This window comes from Polyodon spathula, chromosome 12 (assembly GCF_017654505.1).
Source record: "Polyodon spathula isolate WHYD16114869_AA chromosome 12, ASM1765450v1, whole genome shotgun sequence".
In the NCBI taxonomy this organism is placed as follows: domain Eukaryota; kingdom Metazoa; phylum Chordata; class Actinopteri; order Acipenseriformes; family Polyodontidae; genus Polyodon; species Polyodon spathula.
Window position 1 is genome coordinate 42,595,187 of NC_054545.1, and position 22,503 is coordinate 42,617,689.

Below are 22,503 nucleotides of genomic sequence, written 5' to 3' on the forward strand. Positions count from 1 at the left end.
TCACACAGTTCAGAGCTATAACATGTCATTGGTAGTAACTCCCTGCAGATGGCAGCATTACACACGCAATTAAAAGCCCATCGGAAAAACAAACCAACACTTAGCTGTATAAGACTAAACATTACCAAGAACCCTCCTGTTCTCCATCTCTGTCATTCCCATTTCCCCTCTTCTCTCCTACTTCCCCTCTTCTCCATCTGTCCACTCACCTCTCCTCCATCTCTCCACTCTCCTCACCCACTCCCCCTCCATCTCTCAGCTCACCTCTCCCACTCCCCCTCCTCCATCTCTGCTCACCTCCCTCTCTACATTTTCTTGGCCTTGACGAAGAATATGCCTGCCACGTCATCGACCCCCACCTTCATGCTGGGCGGCAGTGTGTACGTGTGGAAGGTGAGGATCTGGAAGCCGCAGTGCTGCAGGCTGCTGCTCACGAAGGGCTGGTCCACAGGCACCACGGGGATGCGCACTCCCTCCCCGGCCAGGTAGAAGGACTCATCTAGAGCCCCAATCAGCAGGCAGTGCCCTCCAGGCCGCAGAAGGGAGCTCACGTTCCTCAGCGCCTGCTGGAAACTCTCCCTGTCTGGGCTCACAGCCTCCAGGCAGAAGCAGGACAGCAGGCAGTCTGCCGGTTCGGCCAGGACTCGGGGGTGCAGTGGGTTTGAGCAATGCACGTCCACCGGGATCACCTGACTCGCCACCGAGCGCAGTCGAGCCGCCTTGGCAGGCCAGGCAGAGCTGCTGAAGGTGGGGGGTGGGGGAGAGGGCAGGAGTTAGTCTGAGAGCACACATAACCACATCTGTTTACCCTCCCCCTGTATCAAACCCACCACACAGGTGCTGTGCTGTATGCATCTCTTTTACTCCAGCTGACACACACTGTGTTCTATTGCCCCATCTCTCGCTCTTACCCCTTGCCCTCCAGCTCACACGCATGTTGGATGTAGGGGGTCCAGTCGAAGGCATCTGCCTCATTGCGGAGCCAGCGCTGGAGCTCCTGCCGGTTCACCTCCAGGTAATCTGTCAGGATGATCTCCGGGAAGAACTCGCAGGCGCTGAGCAGCTGATACACTGTGGGGCCTGAGCCGATATCAATGAGAGTGCGGCCCGAGATATCACCTGGAGAAGGGGGGAGAGGCTGAGCAACCACACTGATCTCAGGGCCTGTGACACTCATACAGTGACACACTCACTCTCACTCGCACAGAAACAAAGTGACACACTCACACAGTGACACTCACACAGAAACACAGTGACACATTCACTCTCACTCACACAGTGACACTCACACAGTGACTCTCACTCGCACAGAAACACAGTGACACACTCACTCTCACTCACACAGAAACACAGTGACACACTCACACAGTGACACTCACACAGTGACACTCACTCTCACTCGCACAGAAACACAGTGACACACTCACACAGTGACACTCACACAGAAACACAGTGACACACTCACTCTCACTCACACGGAAACACAGTGACACACTCACACAGTGACACTCACTCTCACTCACACAGAAACACAGTGACACACTCACACAGTGACACTCACACAAAAACACAGTGACACACTCACTCTCACTCACACAGAAACACAGTGACACACTCATACAGAAACACAGTGACACACTCACACAGAAACACAGTGACACACACTCTCACTCGCACAGAAACACAGTGACACACTCACACAGTGACACTCACATTCGTACAGTAGCACACTCACACAATGACACACACATTCTCATTTGCACAGAAACACAGTGACACACTCACACAGTGACACTCACTCTCACTCACACAGAAACACAGTGACACACTCACACAGTGACACTCACTCTCACTCGCACAGAAACAGTGACACACTCACACAGTGACACTCACATTCGTACAGTAGCACACTCACATTCTCACTTGCACAGAAACACAGTGAAATACAAACACAGTGACACTCACTCTCACTCGCACAGAAACACAGTGACACTCACACAGAAACACAGTGACACACTCACACAGTGATACACTCACTCTCACTCATACAGAAACACAGTGACACACTCACACAGTGACACTCACTCTCACTCATACAGAAACACAGTGACACACTCACACAGTGACACTGACACACTCACACAGTGACACTCACACACTCGCACACACACACACACTCACAGTGACACTCACACAAAAACACACTCACAGTCACTTGCACAGAAACACAGTGACATACAAACACTCACACAGTGACACTCACACTCGCACACACACACACACACACACACTCACTCACACAGAAACACAGTGACATACACACACATTCTCACTCGTTCAGAAACACAGTGACATACACACACACACACTCTCACTCGTACAGAAACACAGTGACATACACACACTCGCACAATAACACACACTCTCTCACAGTTACACACGCAGTAACACTCACTCTCACAGACACTCTCACAGTGACACACTCACACAGTGACCCACACAGTGACACACACTCTCTCACAGTGACACAAACATTCTCTCTCTCTCTCTCTCTCTCTCTCTCTCTCTCTCTCTCTCTCTCTCTCTCACAGTCCCTACCCTGGCTGAAGGCTTCTCGCAGGCATTTCAGTTTCCAGGGCACGATGCTGTCTGGTCGGGAGAAGTCAGCCCGGGGAGGGGTGTAGTTATTCTCCAGGTAGGCTCGCGGGTCGAACTTCTGATAGCTCTCCCTGATCGCTGACCCTCTCGCCTGCGCATCTGTCTGACTGCCCGCCTGGCGTTCCTGTGTCTCCCGGTCCCTCTGTCCCTGTCTCTCCATCTCTTGGTCTGTGTGTGTCGTTGTTTCTCTCTCCGTCTCTTAGGGATGTGCCGGGGAGCTGCTGGTATTTATACTGTGGCTTATGTCTGGGGGCTGTCTACAGCAGGTCCAGCTCCCTGCTGTCTTTATCTTTCTCTGTTTCTCCCTATTTTCTCAGATAGAATCTTCCTTCCCACCCTCAGGCAGCCTAACAAACTGAAACGATTCCCTTTCTTCACTCTCAGATCAGAGTTGGGCTGCAGTGCAGTAATCTGATATTATTCTGATGGTCTCCGTGCCTCAAAGCTACTTTTAATTGGAGCTCCATTAGATTGCTATATGAAGCCAGCGGACATTATTCCATCTCACTGTATCTTAATCTCTTATCACACTAGCAGCCCAGTCTATCTCCGGCACCACTCACAAATGCACAAAGCCTCTTTACCCTCCATTGAATCTGAATGACGGGAAAGCACCAGAGTAAACCTAAAGCCTGATTGGACCTGAGCAGAATAGTTCACTCACATGTACTTTTAACTTTTTACATAGTCCAGTCATTCGTATTTTAAACACTCAAACAATAAAATCAAACCTCAGAAACCTCTCTGACACAACGGCCGCCTACAATGTGTGAACGCTGGTCCACTGTCCTACAATCAACTTTCTCTTTCAGGAGTGCTAAAAGAATCATCTGGTAATCCTTTTACTGGATAAAAGTACTGTACTCAATCTGCCAGAGGAGGGCGATGCAGCACATGAGTTCTGTCTGTTAGTGTCAAAGACTCTGCAACTGCTCCACCAGGATACTTCAAAGAAATGAAACTCGCTCACTGCCTGGCACACACATTGACTATTATCCAATAAACTGGAATAGTAACAGGACGACAAGGACATTCGTTTCATTATTTCCCTGCTGGCTCCCATCGCAGCACAGTGGAGCGGTTCAGATAGGATCTCTGTGATAATGCTAGAGGGGCTCCTCTCAGCACTCTGCTCTGGCTCGGTGCTCAGTCTAACACAGTTTACTCTGATAAATGAAAACCAGAGCAGGACCCTAACACAGTTACAGGGCCCACTCACCCCTGCTGTCCATCACACTGTCAGCCTCTGAGAGATCGAGAGATAGAGCAAAGAGGCAGAGGGAGGAGGAGGAGGAGAGGGAGGAGAGGGAGAAGGAGATAGGGAGGAGAGAGAGAAGGAGGAGAAGGGTGAGGAGAAGGAGGGGAGAAGGAGAGGGGGAAGGGTGGGGAGAAGGAGAGGGGGAAGAGAGGTTGAAGGAGACGGAGAAGGAGAGGGTGAAGGAGGAGGTGAAGGAGAGAGAGAAGGATGGGTGAAGGAGAGGAGAAGGAGAGGGAGAAGGAGGAGGTGAAGGAGGAGAAGGAGAGAGAGGAAGGGAGAATGACAGGGAGAAGGAGGTGAAGGAGAAGGAGAGAGAGGAGGGGAGAATGACAGGGAGAAGGAGGTGAAGGAGGAGAACGAGAGAGGAGGGGAGAATGACAGGGAGAAGGAGAAGAAGGGGGTGAAGGAGTAGAAGAATAAGAGGGAGAAGGACAGGGTGAAGGAGTAGGAGGAGGTGAAGGAGAGACCAGATGGTGTGTGTGCTCATTACCAGAATTCCAGAGTGTGGTTGTCATTTGAGCACGACAGCAGGGTTACATCATAGCATTCTGGGTAGGGTTTCACAGCAGCCGGGGGTCTCCATGACGACGGGCCTTTTGGGTCACATTTGGGTCACACTGGGTCAATCAGGTCCCCTTCAGAACCCCCCTCCCCCCCCACACACACACACACACAGCTGATCACATCATGAGACTGAGACTTACCAAATCAAAGAGAGCCGCAATCTTTCCCATTGATTAACACTCTTTGTCTGTATTAATTATGTAGCTGCCGCCTCCCTAACCCTACTGGTATTATCACTGCACCCACTACAGCCCTAGGACTGAGGACAGCGATAGAGGATTACATCTAACCCAACACCTGCTGCGAGGCTAATAACCCAGCCAGCACCGATCGAACCCCAGGGAGGGCTAAACCCCTAATCTCTCAGAAGTGTCTGTGTCCTTGTGTGTCCTCTAATCTGCGGGACTCCACAGGGATAGTGGCTGGCATTCAGAGCACTATTCCTTGGCCGGGCCTGGCTCTGCCCTGCTCTTTAAAGACCCTCTCCCGATGCAAATGAATTCACTCGATATTACCTGTAAAACAACTGCGGTCGAAACACAGCGCTGTTGCAGACTAAATAAATCTTCGTGATCTGCTCATGGGCAGTCAGCACAGCGCCAATACAGATTTAATGGGACTTAAATGCTATCGAGACATCCAGGAGCCAGCTGAGAGCCGGCAGCAAAGCCACGCCTCTTCCATCAGTGAGCAGCAGGTCACCTAGTAACTGGACTGCTTGTGGAAAAACAAACAGTTCAGAAAGAAGGGTGTGCAGCCAACACCTCTCATCAGCACCCCACTATAGAGCTGTGGACAAAAGTTTTCCATCATCTAGAGTTTTAGGCGTAATAAAAAAGAAACAAACTATATGAACATAATTTAGGTATTTAACGTCCTGTAATCAAAGAAACTACAGAATAGTATTGCAAAAGTCTACCGGAAGCCACAAGAGTAGTAAAGGAGATTTTGGAATGTCACATTTTTCAATTGTCAGTATTTTGTTAAGTATATGGGAAACTACAAAGCGGTGTGCAATTCAATATGTTATGCATTTTTCAGCAGGTTTTATTCAACGTTATGAAGCAGTTCATTCTAGCAGTGTAATAAATAACCCTTATTTCAGTATCAGTGTTTCAGCAGTCAGGTCAGGGGGTCAGCATGGCTGTGAATTCTTCGTTCCCTCTCAGTAATGTGATCCTGTGACGGCAAACTGTAGGTGGAAACAGTTCTGACAGTTTACCTCCCTGAAATCAGAGCGTGGAATCGGCCAAGCAGCTGCGCAGAGAAACGATTCCCATCAGGACTGTCAGCGCTGGCCTCTGTAACAACCTGGAGCTGGACAGCAGAAGCTCCATCTTCGATCATACACTGGCGCATTGGGGTACCAATGGGAGAGAGAGAATGCAATGCACTGCACTATCGCAAACAGCAGTGCTATCCCCCCCCCCACCACAATGCATATCACTTACTGATTGATATTTTCTTTGTAAATAACCTCAGAGAGGGGATTATAGTTGGCATTCCTGAGTGGATACAAGTTTCCTCATTTGCGGCCAGCATTTGTTTTTCCCTTTTCATGGAATGGCACTTTTATCCGCTGCAATCGTGGCATGTCACACCTCTGTGCCACTTGAGCAATGGAGTGGAAACAGAGTCCCGGTGCCAGAATGCAAGAGAACAGCCTGCTAACACAGCGCTGCCAGGACCACACAATAATCCACAGCAAGGACGGCTTACAACCTGGGTTTGGGGTGAGCTTTTGTTTTTGGTAAGAAGATCCGGCAGCATTTCCGTGACCTCCGAACAGAAACAACAGCAAAGCTCCAAAAAACAAAGAACAGAACGAAAGACAGCAAGTAAACAAGGCTGAGGTGTCTGAATACAGCTGTGGCATGACCTAGAATTTTAGGATTGAGACATTAAAAAATATATATAATATATATATATATATATATATATATATATATATTATATATATATATATATATATATATTATATGAATATAATTTAGATATTTTATTTAACATAATGTAATCAAAGAAACTACAAAATGATATCTCAAAAGTCTACCAGAAGCCATAATTTCATGTTAGATTTTGATGTCACATTTTAAAATGTCAGTTTTGCGTTAAGTATATGGAAAGTGGTGTGTAATTCAATATGTTAATGTAATATTGTTCAGCAGGCTTCATTCAACTTTATGAAGCAAAATGTGTTCATTCTATAGAGTGATGCTAGACTTTTGGCCACAGCTGTCCAGACTGCCTGTGTGTACCTCACCTATGCAGGCGCTGGGTATTATGAAGCGGACGGGTCTCTCTGATCAGAACTCATTATCTACCTCCATACAAGCTGCCTGCTGCTTTCTAAATCAGCATTGGCTGAACAGTGTTGATAACTCCAAACAAATGTTTTCAATACATATACAGAAACAACTGGGGATCACAATCCATTTCTCTTTTAAGAGCTGCAACAACAGCTTTGAGAACCTTCTAGTTCCAGGGAAGCATGTAGTGGCTGCTGGGAAGGCTGGGGCTCATGCTAACACAGTGCCCCTCTTGCCAGCCCCTGAGACCTGCCCATCCAGCTCCACCTGCTTCTGTTTTGGGGAAGGCTTTCAGTAATCTGTTGAGTGTAAGCCAGCCGGCTGCCTGCCGCCAGTGTAGAACAGCGCTGCCAGCCGCTGACAGGTGCTTGAGCAGAGAAACACAAGCAGGAATGTAGAGGAAATAGGACTGGTAGGGGTCACACTCACATTACACAGACCTCCTCGCCCAACTCTCCTGGAACCCCCCCCCCCCCCCCCCCCCCTCTCTCTCTGGGCAGTCTCGGTGCGCAGTGGGAACGGGGTCTTCCTAACAAATTCCAATCACAAGCAAACAGGAGCAAGACCATTTAGTGTCAGTTGAAAATTTTAATACAATATTTACAGAAGCAAAAAATGCACTTAAAATCAATGTTACAATGCCACACGTTTGGTTTCAGTGATTACATTTGTTCAAACGCTATACATTCAATATCCTTCGACATGCTCGTTATCTAGTTACATTGCAAACATTTCCTGTAAACCCCACACTGCTACCCGTTAGAAAACAGCTTTCTAAAGCACCCTCAGCGTCACCTATCTGACTCCAGCTCCTGCCTTGTCGCCTGTGAGACCTGCCTCATTGCCCTCTGTCTCTCTCTCTCTCTCTCTCTCTCTCTCTCTCTCTCTCTCTCTCTCTCTCTCTCTCTCTCTCTCTCTCTCTCTCTCTCTCTCTCTCTCTCTCTTCCCTATTTGATCACAGTGAGCAGCTTACAACACAAAGCCATGTGCAGTATAACAAAGCTCCATATTTCAACAGCAATCTGGGGCATGTCCTGTAATTGATGCGCCGGGCTGCAGATAAACCCAGAGGGTTCCAGCGCTGTATTTATATCTAGAGGGCTCTGCAAGGGCTGGATGCCACCCAGTTGGCATTAATTAGGAAGCGTTTAAGAAGCTGATGGCTGTGGATCACAGGCCAGCTTGCATTGTTCTGGCAGCACCTTCCTAAACCCACTGGAAATGATTATCGTCTTCCACGAGGCGCAAGCACAACTCCAAGGAGAGTTAATTGCGACCTTTGAAAAACTGCAGGATCAGACCAATGTTTTTTTCCCCCACAGCGCCCCTAGAAAGGGTCCTTATACAGGTAATTGAGTCGCATTAATTCAGCAGCGAAGCTGTGAATACAATGAGACCCAAACCGTTCAGGTTGCCTTCTAGCTCAGGGTTAGCAAACTGTGCAGTATACAGTGTGAGTGTTAGCAGCATGGCAACAACGACATGAACACCTTTCTGTCTTTTAAACTCCCACCCTGGCAGTGCCTTCCAAGTGTCTCTGCAGCCCTCCCTGGCTGCCCTCCCTCACCCCCCCAGGAGAAGCCTGGCTGCCCCTCCCTCAGCCCCCAGGGCTGGCTGCCTCCCCTCACCCCCTCTGTGCCTCCTGGGACATCGACCTGCCCAGCGAACAGGGCAGCTTGGTGAAGTCCATCCTGAACGGCTGTGAGAGCGGCGGCAGGTCCCTGGTGATGTCACTGATCTCTCTCTTGGTCGGACAGGCTCCATCGAGAGTGGGACTATCCCGGGCCAGCTGCTCTGCCCTCCGCTTTCCGCTCAGCTCGGCTGGGGTGAAGAGGGGCAGCGGCAGCACGTTGCGGTACGGCAGCTGGTACTCCGTCATCGGCCCGCCCAGCGTGCCCAGTCTGAGCAGCCCACTGGGTGACCTCTGGAGCATACTGCTCACCTGGTGCTGGCGGTGGAAACTCTCCTTCCGAGCATCGTTCACCTCTCGCACCGAACACCTGGGAGAGAGAGGGAGAAGGACTATGAGAGGAGTGAAAGGGTGTGTGAGAGAGAAACAAACAGCACGAGTAAAACAGCGAGGGTCTCAGCATGGATCCCAGATAATAAGCAGGAAGGCTTGTTTCGACTCACCTGTCCTCGGGCTGGGTGCTCAGGACCAGATCCTGCCACTCTGCTGTGTAGCTCTCCTTCTTGCCTGGGTTCGCCTCCTTCACTGTGCAGCCCAGCTCCGCTGCAGTCACACTGCCAGCTTTCTTCACCACGACTGAGCGTCCGTGCATCCTGTCTGTCTGTTGCTATGTCTGTCTGTCTGACTGCGTGCGTATCTCTGGTCCCTCAGGATCTCTCAGTGCTGTCTGTCTGTCTGTCTGTCTGTGTATCTGGCAGCTTACTTCTTGCAGGCCTCTTTGTGTATCTCTCAGTCAGTCTGTCTGTCTGTCTCAGTCTCCCTCTCTCTGAGAGTGTCTCCAGTAGCTGTGGCGATGTGCTGCTCTCTCAGCTCTGTCTCTGGTTTATATAACCCTGCTGTTTCTATTTCAGGCTCTGCTGTAACTCTCTATATCCACACAGCAGACTCACTGTTCTGTTACCTGACACCCCAGCACAGCTTGTACTGGGGACACTGCCGACAACACTATTGGGAATGATGACATTATGAGGTGGCTAACCAGCGCAGGAGTGACCTACAGGAGTGACCAGCGCAGGAGTGACCAGCGCAGGAGTGACCAGAGCAGGAGTGACCTACAGAAGTGACCAGAGCAGGAGTGACCAGCGCAGGAGTGACCTACAGGAGTGACCAGAGCAGGAGTGGCCAGCGCAGGAGTGACCAGAGCAGGAGTGACCAGCAGGAGTGACCAGCGCAGGAGTGACCAGCGCAGGAGTGACCAGCGCAGGAGTGACCAGAGCAGGAGTGACCAGCACAGGAGTGACCAGCGCAGGAGTGACCAGAGCAGAAGTGACCTACAGGAGTGACCAGCGCAGGAGTGACCAGCGCAGGAGTGACCAGCGCAGGGGTGACCAGAGCAGGAGTGACCTACAGGAGTGACCAGAGCAGGAGTGACCAGCAACTGCCTCTTTGTATAGAGGCCTGGACATTGAGGCATTGATCAGCAACACGAAACTCCAGATTCAGGCACAGAAGAGGCCTTTGTAATTATTTAACAGAAATGGCAAATCGCTTTTTCTCTCAGTCTCACTTTTTGGAATCCAGGAGAAATACGTCTAGGTTTCTAAGCAGAGTTTTATCTAAGGAAAGTAATTCTCTGAATTCAGCTGCCTAATTTAGGTTGAAACACTTTTCAACCATTTTCCATGCACTGTACTTCGTTATAAAAACAGAGCGCTCCCTGACCGCTCAGAGCGTACCGCCGCTCTTTCACGCCAGGACAATTCCTCATACGTGGGAATACAACACGACAGCTGTGGTCAAACGTTTTGCATCCCTCTATAGAATGAACTCCTTTAGCTTCAGAAAGTCGAATGAAAGCTGTTGAATAATCTTACGTTAACATATTGAATTATGCACCACTTTGTAGTTTTCCATATCCTTAACGAAAAATTGAAAAAGGTGACATTTCAAAATCTAACATGAAATTCTGTACTACTGTTATGGCTTCCGGTAGACTTTTGCGATATCATTCTGTAGTTTATTTGATTACAATATGTTAATATGAACATCTAAATGATGTTATTATAGATATATAGTATATATATTTATATATATATATATATATATATATATATATATATATATGAGTGAATGAGTTAAGCTGTATCCTCTATTTAATAAAATATCTACTTTTCATTTTGTTTTGTTTAGAATAATGTTCCTCTGACAGAGAGAGTAATACCTGCAGGCCTGCACACTCACCCTGTTATGACATTAGCATGATTTTATGTGTGTGTGTGTGGATCATTTACTGACAGTAATGCTATTAATACAGCTGGATTAGGAGTCAGGATAGCTGAATCAGCCGAGGACTGGAAACCATTCCCTGGGCTCCCAGAGCCCTTCCTGGCATGTAACTGGAAGCAGACTGACCATTGTACTGTACTGAAACACATCGAATCACTCTCTCTCACAGCCGCCTGATTGTTTTAGGGTTTCTCGCTCATTGCTCAGTTTGACATTCCTAGAGCTTGTTGCCAAAGCCCCAGCCTTTTCCGTTAAGGAAAAAAACATCCCACTTCAAAGATTGCTTGCTGGATAGTTATTTGAAAAGCTCTAGTACTTCTGCAGTGGAACCAGAGTTAAATAAAGATGTGTTAGGAGTGCTGGGAAGGGGAATCTCATTCCTCCTCGGACTGACCACGGGACCCTCCTACAAACAAGATGCTGTGAATCCACCTCCACAATCTCTCTACTCTATATATTGGATTGAAGGCATTATATATATATATATATATATATATATATATATATATATATATATATATATATATATATATATATATGGACCCTTCAGTCAATGCCTGCAAAAGTCAATTTATTTTATAATGCATAGGCGATTTTATCAATGTTAGGGCAGGGCAACTTCTTGAACTCTATAAAGTTCACACAAACCGTTTTCAAATTTCTCAAAATGTGATGAAGTATTGGTGACCGAAGAGGATATATATCGGGGCTGGTCATGGCTTTGCTTTTCTGAAGTTCAGGGGTTCCTTGTGAGTGAGTCAGAGGGCTGATTCAGATCTGCTGTGCCTGCCTGACTCAGACGCCTGGAATGGGATCCTGTTGCTTTGGGACCTATCTCATCTGCAGCGCACCAGGGCCAGCGTTAATAAGTAGCAAAGACAGCATATCGCATAGCAGGCGAGTGTGAGAATTCAGCTTCAGTCACAATGTCCCGGCCGCAATGAGAGCCAGTCACAATGCACGCCAGTGTGTTAGGGGTGACCTGCACACAGCATCTTTAAAGCTAAGCGTTATTCCGTTTAAAAGCCATAACCATTTCAGTTGTCGTCTAATGTGTAAAAGTGAATGTTCTGTTACTGCCCTCCAGTGGTTGTTTGAAGAGTTACACATGTTTTTCTTTCAGCGGTCCTCGAAGTAATTTGTAAACGGACATAAATGTGTCCACCCTGGCTGTTTCATGTGGTGGCGATGGTGATACAGTGACTGTCACATCCCGGGCGATTCCAGAACATTCTTCACGGAAAACGTAGCTTCGCGTAAGTACGTGCTTGTGAACACACAACCTATTTTTAGACTGGAAGATGACGAACTCAAGCATTTATTTAATTTGGTTCCTGCAGCCAAGAGTCACCACTCGCGTTGCTGGATTTGTAGCACCGTTGCAAAGAGATCTGTTTGAAACTCCAGCAGCTCTAACTGCACAGCTGCCTTGTTGCACTAAAGCGGTTGAAGACTGGAAACCAGTTCCCTCACATTGTGTTGGACACAGATGCGAAAGAGGAGAGTCCAACTGCAAAATGTGTGTGAAGCGACTGTGAAATGTACTTTCCAGCTCGGCGATAGGCTCTGTGCACATCGGTCCCGAACTGCGCTTGCTGATTTTCACTTACACGCAGCAAATGCGGAAAATGCAAGTCTTTGTTGTTTACATCCTCGGGTCAAAGCGTATCAGCCCACATCCTGGGGTGGGTCACTGGGACCCGGGTTAACCTGGGCATGATGGTCTGGCTTCATGGGCACGGCATTGAGGACCACTGTTTAACAGTTGATAAGGATATGGATGTGTCTGGACTACAGCAACAGGTCCATACTCAAGTGAATAGGAGATTGAAATGATCCCAAATTCGACATTGTATTAACTTTTATTTATTTTCTTTAAGCGGTGAATTGACATCACTATGACTTTTATTATATGCAAACTTATGGAAACTATAATAAGATCCAAAATGGAAAATTATCTATATGGTAACAGTATCCCGGGAGACAGTCCGCATGGTTTTAGGAAAGGGAGACTGTGTCTAGCTAACCTGCTTGATTTTTTTGAGGGTGCAACATCGATAATGGATAATTGCAAAGCATCTAACATGGTTTATTTAGATTTCCAGAAAGCTTTTGTCAAAGTCCCGCATAAAAGATTAATTCTCAAACTGAACGCAGCAGGGATTGAAGGAAACGCATGCACATGGATTAGGGAGTGGTTAACATGTAGAAAACAGAAAGTACTGATTAGAGGAAAAACCTCAGAATGAAGTGTGGTAACCAGCGGTGTACCACAGGGATCAGTATTAGGTCCTCTGCTATTCCTAATCTACATTAATGATTTAGATTCTGGTATAGTAAGCAAACTTGTTAAATTTGCAGACGACACAAAAGTAGGAGGAGTGGCAAACACTGTTGCAGCAGCAAAGGTCATTCAAAATGATCTAGACAAGATTCAGAACTGGGCAGACACATGGCAAAGGACATTTAATAGAGAAAAGTGTAAGGTACTGCACGCAGGAAATAAAAATGTACATTATAAATATCATATGGGAGATATTGAAATTGAAGAAGGAATCTTTGAAAAAGACCTAGGAGTTTTTGTTGACTCAGAAATGTCTTCATCTAGACAATATGGGGAAGCTATAAAAAGGCCAACAAGATGCTCCGGATATATTGTGAATAGTGTTGAATTTAAATCAAGGGAAGTAATGTTAAAACTGTACAATGCACTAGTAAGACCTCATCTTGAATATTGTGTTCAGTTCTGGTCACCTCACTACAAAAAGGATATTGCTGCTCTAGAAAGAGTGCAAAGAAGAGCGACCAGAATTATTCCGGGTTTAAAAGGCACCTCATATGCAGACAGGCTAAAAGAATTGAATCTATTCAGTCTTGACCCAAGGGATTTTTTCGATCTGAAAAAAGAAACAAGGACCAGGGGTCACAAATGGAGATTAGACAAAGGGGCATTCAGAACAGAAAATAGGAGGCACTTTTTTACACAGAGAATTGTGAGGGTCTGGAATCAACTCCCCAGTAATGTTGTTGAAGCTGACACCCTGGGATCCTTCAAGAAGCTGCTTGATGAGATTCTGGGATCAATAAGCTACTAACAACCAAACGAGCAAGATGGGCCGAATAGCCTCTCGTTTGTAAACTTTCTTATGTTCTTAAGCAGATGCAAATTCACTGTCGGAGTGCAAGGGCAGCTCTGCCGCGTACAATGCAAAATCACACGCTTCAATGGGCTCATTTAGCTTCAGATCAAACTGGCAAAATAAATGTTTATTTTATGAAAACCCAGATTTATTTTTTCAGATTTAATTGCTGACCGGTAATATTTTTCAGATGTGTCTCTTAGGTAAATGTTGAATCACAAAGTGTTTTAAAAATGTATGTTTTGCATGTATTTCACTGGTTTATTGGTTGACTCGTCAAATGTAAAAACATTTTTTATATTTAGGAATGTTTTTTCAAGATTAAATTGTTGTATTGATTTTAAATGTTGAATTTGTGATACGTGTTTTCAACATTTATAAATTATATTTCAATGTACAAATGTTAAACTTAAATTTTTTTTATTTTTTTTAACATGTACGTGTTTATTTAAATCTGCACTGTTTGTTGTTAAATCTAGGAAGAAATACATGACTTGCATCAACTGTGAGAAAACACTTAAATATTAGTGCTGTTTTTTTTTTTTTTTTTTTTTATTACACTTGGCGCCCGGCGTTTCGTCTCTCTTCACTGCAGTTTCACTGACACACTCGCCACTTCAAACATCATTTCTCCGGTTCTACAAGTCCGAGAATGATCGTCAACGGCTCATTTGAAAGGTAAGAGCATAAGAACATAAGAAAGTTTACAAACGAGAGGAGGCCATTCGCCCCATCTTGCTCGTTTGGTTGTTAGTAGCTTATTATTCCCAATATCTCATCAAGCAGCTTCTTGAAGGATCCCAGGGTGTCAGCTTCAAGAACTTGCATTAATTAGCTACCCATTACACATTTATTTATCCCTAAAACAAAACAAAAAAACCATCCAACCTGCCATGTCGCTATTTGCTCATCACTGTCTACCAGTAACACAAAGTAAACCATGCTGCAGCATTCTGCATATTACTGTACAGTGTGAAAAAAGTACAATATTATTTTTAATTAAGTGATTTTAGCGCATTTATTTTATTATTATTAGGCTACTGTATGCTTAGTACACATGTAAGAGAACATGAAACACACAGAAACATTGCCGTAGAATATTTCACCGTGTGTTGACAGTTCTCAGTGAAATTAACTTTCTGTCTTGGTTTTCCAGAGGCAGATTGGTGAAGTATGGTATCAAAGTTCATTGATCCTGCTGCTTTCACTCCACTGAGCGGAGAGCTGAAACATTCAGTCGTGACACATAACAGTCAAGAATGATTGGAGGTTTTTTTTTTTTTTTTTTTTTGTAATCTTTTCCTTCTGTTTTTAACATCCTGATTTGAGTTTCTTTTGGAGGTTCAGGAAGTCCGGCAGGTTTGATTTCTGATGGTTTAAATTCGTATAATTATAACAGGCGTTATGACAATAATAATACACATCATGATAGAGGCGAGACAAAACGCTTGTCAAACTAAAGTCATGATTGTTGGAAAGTACAACTAAATGTGTCAATTACAGAATGTCTAATTGGCAGATTTGTATAATTGTATGTCGAGATCAGTCAATAGCTTTCAGCTTTACGAAGAACTGGGGGAGGACAGAAGCCAATAGGGAGCGAGAAGAGACGGGACTAAGGGAACAGGATACAAGCAGGAAAAAACGGGCAATCTGAGAAGTTTCCCTGTGCTGCACGCATACTTCAGTGCAAACGAAACGATACAAGTCCTAATAGCTGCTTGAGTAGGACAGCCGACACAGAAATAGTACCTTTACTCTTATTTGCAATTTCAGTTGTGTGTGTGTCAGGCCCCCCTCTGACGGAGGACGGTTTGAAAGCAAATCACAAGACACTCTCTTTAAAAGGTCCTTTAATAAATCCAGCAGTTTGAGCTCCCAGGCACGTCACACAAGCACAGAGTTATTACAATTCTCTGAGCCAACAGTCTTCAGACTAACTGGAGATTCAGAAAGCACAGTAGCTATGTGAAGTCACCTGCTGCTACAGCAAGTGTCCCTGTATTCACGGCTGGATTGCTATGCTGTTCATGGAATATTAGATTATTAGAAACGCAACATTTCCTTTCTCCCCACTCTCCACCTGCGGCCTCTCTATGTCTGTATCCAGTTTTACTCCCTCTTTTCTAGCACCCCCATCCCCCACTTGTTCGTCATTCCAGAGAGTTGGACATGAAGACGTCATCGTCCATCTCTACACTTCCGCCCTCTAGCTCCTCCTCTTCCTCCCCAGGTGTCAGCTGATTGGTCTGTGCCACCAGGATGGGCGTGGTGTTCTCTGGCTCCGCCTCCCCCTCGTCCTGTGGCGACTCCTCTTTCGGGTAGTAAAGCCTGGCTTTTCCAACGAAATCTTCAGCAGCGTCCAGAATTAACAAGCGATCCTGCGGAGCAGAAAAAGGGATTGAAGCCCCAAAACCATCTCCTCCCGTCCAGTACCAATCCACTGGAACTGCATTATTAATACTACCCTAGATCAGCATGAAGTGGCTGCTCTGAACGAGAGTCCTGTATAAAACACACAACACTGACCCTCACTGTGACAGCATCTGCACTAACTGTTACAGGGATGCTGCCGATGGCAGTAATCAGTTACTGACAAGGCTATTCACCAGCACGAAGAGGTATCTCTCTGGCGGGGCGTCCTTGCTATCGAAGACGGAGGTCTGGTGATGCAGTGTGTTCAGCAGGGCGCGGGTGGCGGCTGGGTGGCGCAGGCTGGCGTAGGAGCAGTTTGAGGAGACAGCGAGGAGAGACTCCGCCTCTGCATGGAACCCTGGTGAGAGAGAGAGAGAGAGGCCCACATGTGCTCACTGCATTCTCCCTCCCTCTCCCAGTCACACGGCACACTCCCTCCCTCCCTCAGGTCACAGTGCACACACCCTCCCTCCCTCTCCCAGTCACACTGCACACTCCCTCCCTCAGGTCACAGTGCACACACCCTCCCTCCCTCTCCCAGTCACACTGCACACTCCCTCCCTCAGGTCACAGTGCACACACCCTCCCTCCCTCTCCCAGTCACACTGCACACTCCCTCCCTCAGGTCAGTGCACACACCCTACCTCTGTCCCTCTCCCAGTCACACTGCACACTCCCCCCCCTCCCTCCCTCAGGTCACAGTGCATACACCCTCCCTCTGTCCCTCTCCCAGTCACAGTACACACTCCCTCCATCAGGTCACAGTGCACACACTCTCCCTCTGTCCCTCTCCCAGTGCACAGTGCACACTCCCTCCATCAGGTCACAGTGCACACACTCTCCCTCTGTCCCTCTCCCAGTCACAGTGCACACTCTCCCTCTGTCCCTCTCCCAGTCACAGTGCACACTCTCCCTCTGTCCCTCTCCCAGTCACAGTGCACACTCTCCCTCTGTCCCTCTCCCAGTCACACTGCACACTCCCTCCCTCCCTCAGGTCACAGTGCACACTCTCCCTCTGTCCCTCTCCCAGTCACAGTTTGCCCATACACTCAACAGAACCGCAGTTTCACTCAACACTATTTGTATCGTATTTGAAAGGGCTAACAAGTGTACCAATTCATTACAAATTCAGACAATCTGGTATTATTATAAAGCAGTAGTATGCACACGGCACTAGACATGCAGCTATTTATATTAAAAGACAAATAAACACTTATTTTCATAACCAGTTTCATACACTAATACACACGATTAAAACGCTGTCATTATTATTAATCCTATGCGTAACACTCCCCCTCTCATATATTGAATGGACTGGCCCAGATTCAGCTCGTCTCGCTGCCCTCTTGCAGCCAGTGAGAGCAAATGAAACTGAGGATTTAAGTAGCAGAGGCCCAGATTCAGCTCGTCTCGCGTGCCCTCTTGCAGCCAGTGAGAGCAAATGAAACTGAGGATTTAAGTTCATCTGTTTGCCAAAAAAAAAAAAAAAAAAAAAACACAAACAGGTGTGAAGCCACAGCTCCCCTTCTGTTCGTTTCAATAAACTTTTAGCTTATTTTACCTACTTGATTTCTGATATATGGGTCAAAAAAATAAGAACTTCTCCATTATTACATATAAATGTAAAATGTTGACACCTCAGCACAGCGTTGGTACGGGTTCCCTTCACCTCTCTACATTATTATTCACACCTGGTGTTCCAGACCAGGCACGCGATATTCAAACTTTTTCATTATTTATCTCTCAAGGGTTTATTTGTATTGGTTACACACATATAAACCTATCTCTGTATATTATTAGGAGCAGAACAGTTAAATATTCTACACTCCCTCGCATCACAGTGCTCACTCCCTCCCTCCCTCGCATCACAGTGCTCACTCCCTCCCTCCCTCGCATCACAGTGCTCACTCCCTCCCTCGCGTCACAGAGCTCACTCCCTCCCTCGCGTCACAGTGCTCCCTTCCTCTGTCCCTCACGTCACAGTGCTCACTCCCTCCCTCCCTCCCTCGCGTCACAGTGCTCACTCCCTCCCTCGCGTCACAGTGCTCACTCCCTCCCTCGCGTCACAGTGCTCACTCCCTCTCTCCGTCCCTCGCGTCACAGTGCTCACTCCCTCCCTCCCTCGCATCACAGTGCTCCCTCCCTCGCGTCACAGTGCTCACTCCCTCCCTCCCTCGCATCACAGTGCTCACTCCCTCCCTCGCGTCACAGTGCTCACTCCCTCTCTCCGTCCCTCGCGTCACAGTGCTCACTCCCTCCCTCCCTCGTCACAGTGCTCACTCCCTCTCTCCGTCCCTCGCGTCACAGTGCTCACTCCCTCCCTCCCTCGCATCACAGTGCTCCCTCCCTCGCGTCACAGTGCTCACTCCCTCCCTCCCTCCCTCGCATCACAGTGCTCACTCCCTCTCTCCGTCCCTCGCGTCACAGTGCTCACTCCCTCCCTCGCATCACAGTGCTCACTCCCTCTCTCCGTCCCTCACGTCACAGTGCTCACTCCCTCCCTCCCTCGCGTCACAGTGCTCACTCCCTCCCTCGCGTCACAGTGCTCACTCCCTCTCTCCGTCCCTCGCGTCACAGTGCTCACTCCCTCCCTCCCGTCACAGTGCTCCCTTCCTCTGTCCCTCACGTCACAGTGCTCACTCCCTCCCTCCCTCGCATCACAGTGCTCACTCCCTCTCTCCGTCCCTCGCGTCACAGTGCTCACTCCCTCCCTCCCTCGCGTCACAGTGCTCCCTCCCTCCCTCCCTCACATCACAGTGCTCACTCCCTCCCTCCCTCGCATCATAGTGCTCACTCCCTCGCGTCACAGTGCTCACTCCCGTCACAGTCGCGTCACTGCTCACTCCCTCCCTCGCATCACAGTGCTCACTCCCTCGCGTCACAGTGCTCACTCCCTCCCTCGCGTCACAGTGCTCACTCCCTCTCTCCGTCCCTCGCGTCACAGTGCTCACTCCCTCCCTCCCTCGCATCACAGTGCTCACTCCCTCCCTCACCCAGATTCTCGAGGATCATTTTCCAGCGCTCTTTCACATCTCTCCGCACCTGCCTCTTGCCGTGGATATCGATACTGAGTCGCCGGTACCCCTAGAGGGAGAGAAGAACACAGCACAATAACAGCAGGTTCAACACCACACGCAGATAACCAGCAGGTTCAGTGCAGCTGCACACTGACAGTCTGCTCTCTGTACCTCCCCCTGCGACCCTGGAGCACACTGGCCATGCTCACAGACCAAATACCGGCGTTGTACTGTTTTCAGTTACACAGTAAAAAGTGGTAGCACCACACTGCACTAAGAAAGCAAGGAAGCGCTCATTCAAATCTGGTAAATTATGCTGTTTTCGGTCTTTCACATCTTTCTAAAAATTGAATTTATCATATTTTCCAGTCTTTTACATAGTTGTTAATGTAATTTATCATACTTTTCCACCATTAAGAAAATAGTATGCAAATTCTTAACAAATGCATACATTAGGTCTCGTGGACTGCTCATTTTGTCTTGTTCCTCATGAATTGTTTTTTCTTTTTAGAGAAATCGACTGTCCGTTTCAAGTTTTCAAAAAAAAAAAGTATAATTAATGGTAAACGTACCCGTTTGGAAATAGGAAAACACCCAACAGATCGCAATTGATTGCACTGTACCAAAATCTGACAGCATGCCACTTTCAATGTGACAAGTATCGCTTTCTGACATTACATGGGTCAAGTTTGGGTTTGTGTACCGCATTCTGACGACGTACCACTAACACTACACCGGTCAGAAACAGTACAATTGTTAAATAGCCACTGTTTTGCGATTGTATCACTTTATTTGTTTATTTATAAAACTGCATTGTGTGCCAATAGCAGCAGAGTTGGCCTAATTTATTAAGTTGTGTGTTTGCGTCTTTCAAAAATAAAATAGCTCATATGGATTATTTGTTTAATCAGTCTGATTATGTGTTTATCACGTTGAGATGGTAATGCTAATAGCAGCTGATCTGTTTTTTAAATCTGGTTTTGAACATTTAACATGTTTTAAGATGACACTATAAAAAAAAAAACAATGAGTTATGATCTGCAATACACCCAATGTTTAATTTTTAAACTATTATTTTGTTACTTTATCTGAGGGCGTGTGAGCATCCTCCCATCTCACAAGCCTACTGATCCTGGAGAACCGAGACCAGCCCTGCCTCTTATCCACTCTGAATGTGCTCTGTGTCTGGCCAGTAGGGTTCGCTGTTGAGTGATGAGGAGAAGCAATCCCTGCCGGTTTCACATCCCCCTCCCCGGGAGCGTCCGAGCCAGTGTGACTCATCCTGCACTTTTATTTTATAACATTTTTTTGTGCCCTTCCGTCTCTAACAGTGCCTTGCATTTTATGAAAAACGTTTACCATGGGGGGGGGACTGAACAATTATACAGTACTGGTAAGAAATTAAAGTTACTTTCACCTCTTTCCTTGCAATCTTTACAATGACCGACGGTAGCGCACTGTTAACACTATAACTAGTAGTAGCAGAATCATTTCCACATGCCGTTCCTACAGATCACTGTCAGCTGCAGTAAGCAGCACCATTCTGTGGAGAGCCGTGATATTGCATCAGTGCCGTTCGTGCTGAATGAGAGGTGGCAGCCTGTTTGTAATGACAGAGCTGCCTGCGAGGTCAGGGCCCTGGTCTTGACTCTGACCTGGGACCCACGACGTGTCTTAGCCCGGCGCTGCAGCAGGTTGTACAGGTTACGGTCGTCATCGCGCTCCATGTGAGATTTATCTAGAGGCTCGCTCCAAAGATTCGTCTCCTCGGCTCGCCGGCGCTTCGCTTCTCGGTCGAAATACTGCAGAGTCTCGCTGTGAGAGAGAGAGAGGGTGAAAGACACAAACTATGCAAGGCAGTGAGAGACAGACAGAGATAGACACTCACTCACTATGAAACACAAAAACTGAGAGACAGGAGACGATGCCAGAGGGTGTGAGACGGAGACACAGAGGGTGTGAGACAGAGACACTGCAGGAGAGACGATGAGAAACAAAGAGCTTTAGCTACACAGTGATCTGAGGTGAAATCTTTTACAAGGGAGACCCAGCAGCTGACAGGAAAAGGGAGTGTGGCTCTACTGAATTCTTTAATTTCCTTTCCTTCGTCTCTTTCAGATCGATTAATAAAAGAAAAACCCATACAGATCATATTGATAAATACCTGAGTATGGGACTCTTCTCTTCCGGCTCATTGTCTTCACAGCAGCAGCAACAAAATCGGACAAGGCGTCCGAGGCTGGCCCCCATCCCAATGACCCTGTCCCGTCAGCGCAGTGAGAATGGAGTTCGCCTGGTCCCAAGCTGGGGGTAAGATGGGTCTGAGCTCGGAGAGATGCTGTGGCACCAGAGAGGCACAAACACAGAGACACTCCTATGTTAAGTTAGCAAGTCAGTCATGGTGCAGTCATGTGAAGTGTGTGAAATGCTGATTATGAAATGCGAGGGGATAACAAGCTCTGAGGATTTATTTTCCCAATAGGTCTTTATTCTTCAACTGATGAAATAAAAATCATTTAGACGCACCGCGTGAAGTTGAATTTTTACTAGGGGGTACCCCGCAGAGTTATTTTTTTTTTTTTTTTTTTTTAAGGGGTTCACTCAGATGGAAAGCACAACTTTGAATAAATGATACAAAGCAAATGCATGCTTTTGTTGCATCCCTCAAAGCAAAGTGTATTGGAAACACACCACAAAAAAGCATGCAGCGTAACAAGTACCAATGTAGAGTCACTTTCCTGATGGTTGCATGAAAAATCCTTTCAAGAACATCAGAGAAGCGGTTCTCAAGATATGTCCGATCCTTGCTGTAACGGGTGTTGTGCGTAAAGGGTTACTTTGCAGCATTGCGTGCGCTTGGCAGGGCACCCCCTGAACTCTGTGCTGTAGCACCCCAAGGGCATTCTTCTGAATCTGGGCATTGTGTCCTGCACGCGGAGAGCTGGGGGAGGGCTGGCTGAAGCTATTCCTGCTCCCTCTAGAGCTGGGGGCTGAAGAGCCACAATGACTGCCTTTGTACCGACAGGGACTGAACAGCACTGCTTCTCTAAGAGGGGACAGCAAATGAGAGCAGGACAGGCCCCAGAGCAGCTTCTCATGTGTTTCTCTTACAGTTTCTAGACCTTTTATTGACCATCCCTGAATAGAGATGAGTAAGTGAATCACCATCATCTTCCCTGAGATTATTAACAAACTTAAATAACAGTGAATTTACCTGCATTGTAGT

General features: G+C 47.1%; 3 protein-coding genes across 3 annotated transcripts; all 3 read right to left on the minus strand.

The window, feature by feature from the left end:
• Positions 1 to 298: 298 nt before the first annotated feature.
• On the minus strand, positions 299 to 5,136 carry LOC121324706 (phenylethanolamine N-methyltransferase). Its single transcript, XM_041266827.1, has 4 exons — positions 4,996 to 5,136; positions 2,599 to 2,876; positions 912 to 1,119; positions 299 to 741 (listed from the first exon to the last, which is right to left on the minus strand). Exons 2-4 carry the CDS (start codon positions 2,816 to 2,818, stop codon positions 306 to 308), a joined length of 864 nt encoding a protein of 287 aa, XP_041122761.1. The 5' UTR covers positions 2,819 to 2,876; positions 4,996 to 5,136; the 3' UTR covers positions 299 to 305.
• A 2,226-nt stretch (positions 5,137 to 7,362) lies between these two features.
• LOC121324828 (titin-cap (telethonin)) lies at positions 7,363 to 9,296 on the minus strand. Its single transcript, XM_041267040.1, has 2 exons — positions 8,923 to 9,296; positions 7,363 to 8,789 (listed from the first exon to the last, which is right to left on the minus strand). The coding sequence occupies exons 1-2, from the start codon at positions 9,069 to 9,071 to the stop codon at positions 8,414 to 8,416; spliced, it is 525 nt and encodes a 174-aa protein (XP_041122974.1). The 5' UTR covers positions 9,072 to 9,296; the 3' UTR covers positions 7,363 to 8,413.
• A 5,355-nt stretch (positions 9,297 to 14,651) lies between these two features.
• Positions 14,652 to 21,527, minus strand: mreg (melanoregulin). Its single transcript, XM_041265880.1, has 5 exons — positions 21,442 to 21,527; positions 20,933 to 21,092; positions 19,254 to 19,344; positions 16,455 to 16,618; positions 14,652 to 16,226 (listed from the first exon to the last, which is right to left on the minus strand). The coding sequence occupies exons 1-5, from the start codon at positions 21,525 to 21,527 to the stop codon at positions 15,999 to 16,001; spliced, it is 729 nt and encodes a 242-aa protein (XP_041121814.1). The 3' UTR covers positions 14,652 to 15,998.
• Positions 21,528 to 22,503: the final 976 nt, after the last annotated feature.

Bases quoted from the DNA above. Each gene is read 5' to 3' on its own strand.
- LOC121324706 (XM_041266827.1), bottom strand. From the start codon at position 2,818: ATGGAGAGACAGGGACAGAGGGACCGGGAGACACAGGAACGCCAGGCG. The intron at 1,120-2,598 runs GTAGGGACTGTG...CCCCTTCTCCAG, and splicing joins GCGAGAAGCCTTCAGCCAGG to GTGATATCTCGGGCCGCACT. The intron at 742-911 runs GTAAGAGCGAGA...CCCCACCTTCAG, and splicing joins TGTGAGCTGGAGGGCAAGGG to CAGCTCTGCCTGGCCTGCCA.
- LOC121324828 (XM_041267040.1), bottom strand. From the start codon at position 9,071: ATGCACGGACGCTCAGTCGTGGTGAAGAAAGCTGGCAGTGTGACTGCA. The intron at 8,790-8,922 runs GTGAGTCGAAAC...TCTCTCTCCCAG, and splicing joins AGCACCCAGCCCGAGGACAG to GTGTTCGGTGCGAGAGGTGA.
- mreg (XM_041265880.1), bottom strand. From the start codon at position 21,527: ATGGGGGCCAGCCTCGGACGCCTTGTCCGATTTTGTTGCTGCTGCTGT. The intron at 16,619-19,253 runs GTGAGGGAGGGA...CTCTCTCACCAG, and splicing joins AATGATCCTCGAGAATCTGG to GGTTCCATGCAGAGGCGGAG. The intron at 16,227-16,454 runs GTGAATAGCCTT...TCTGCTCCGCAG, and splicing joins AGAGATACCTCTTCGTGCTG to GATCGCTTGTTAATTCTGGA.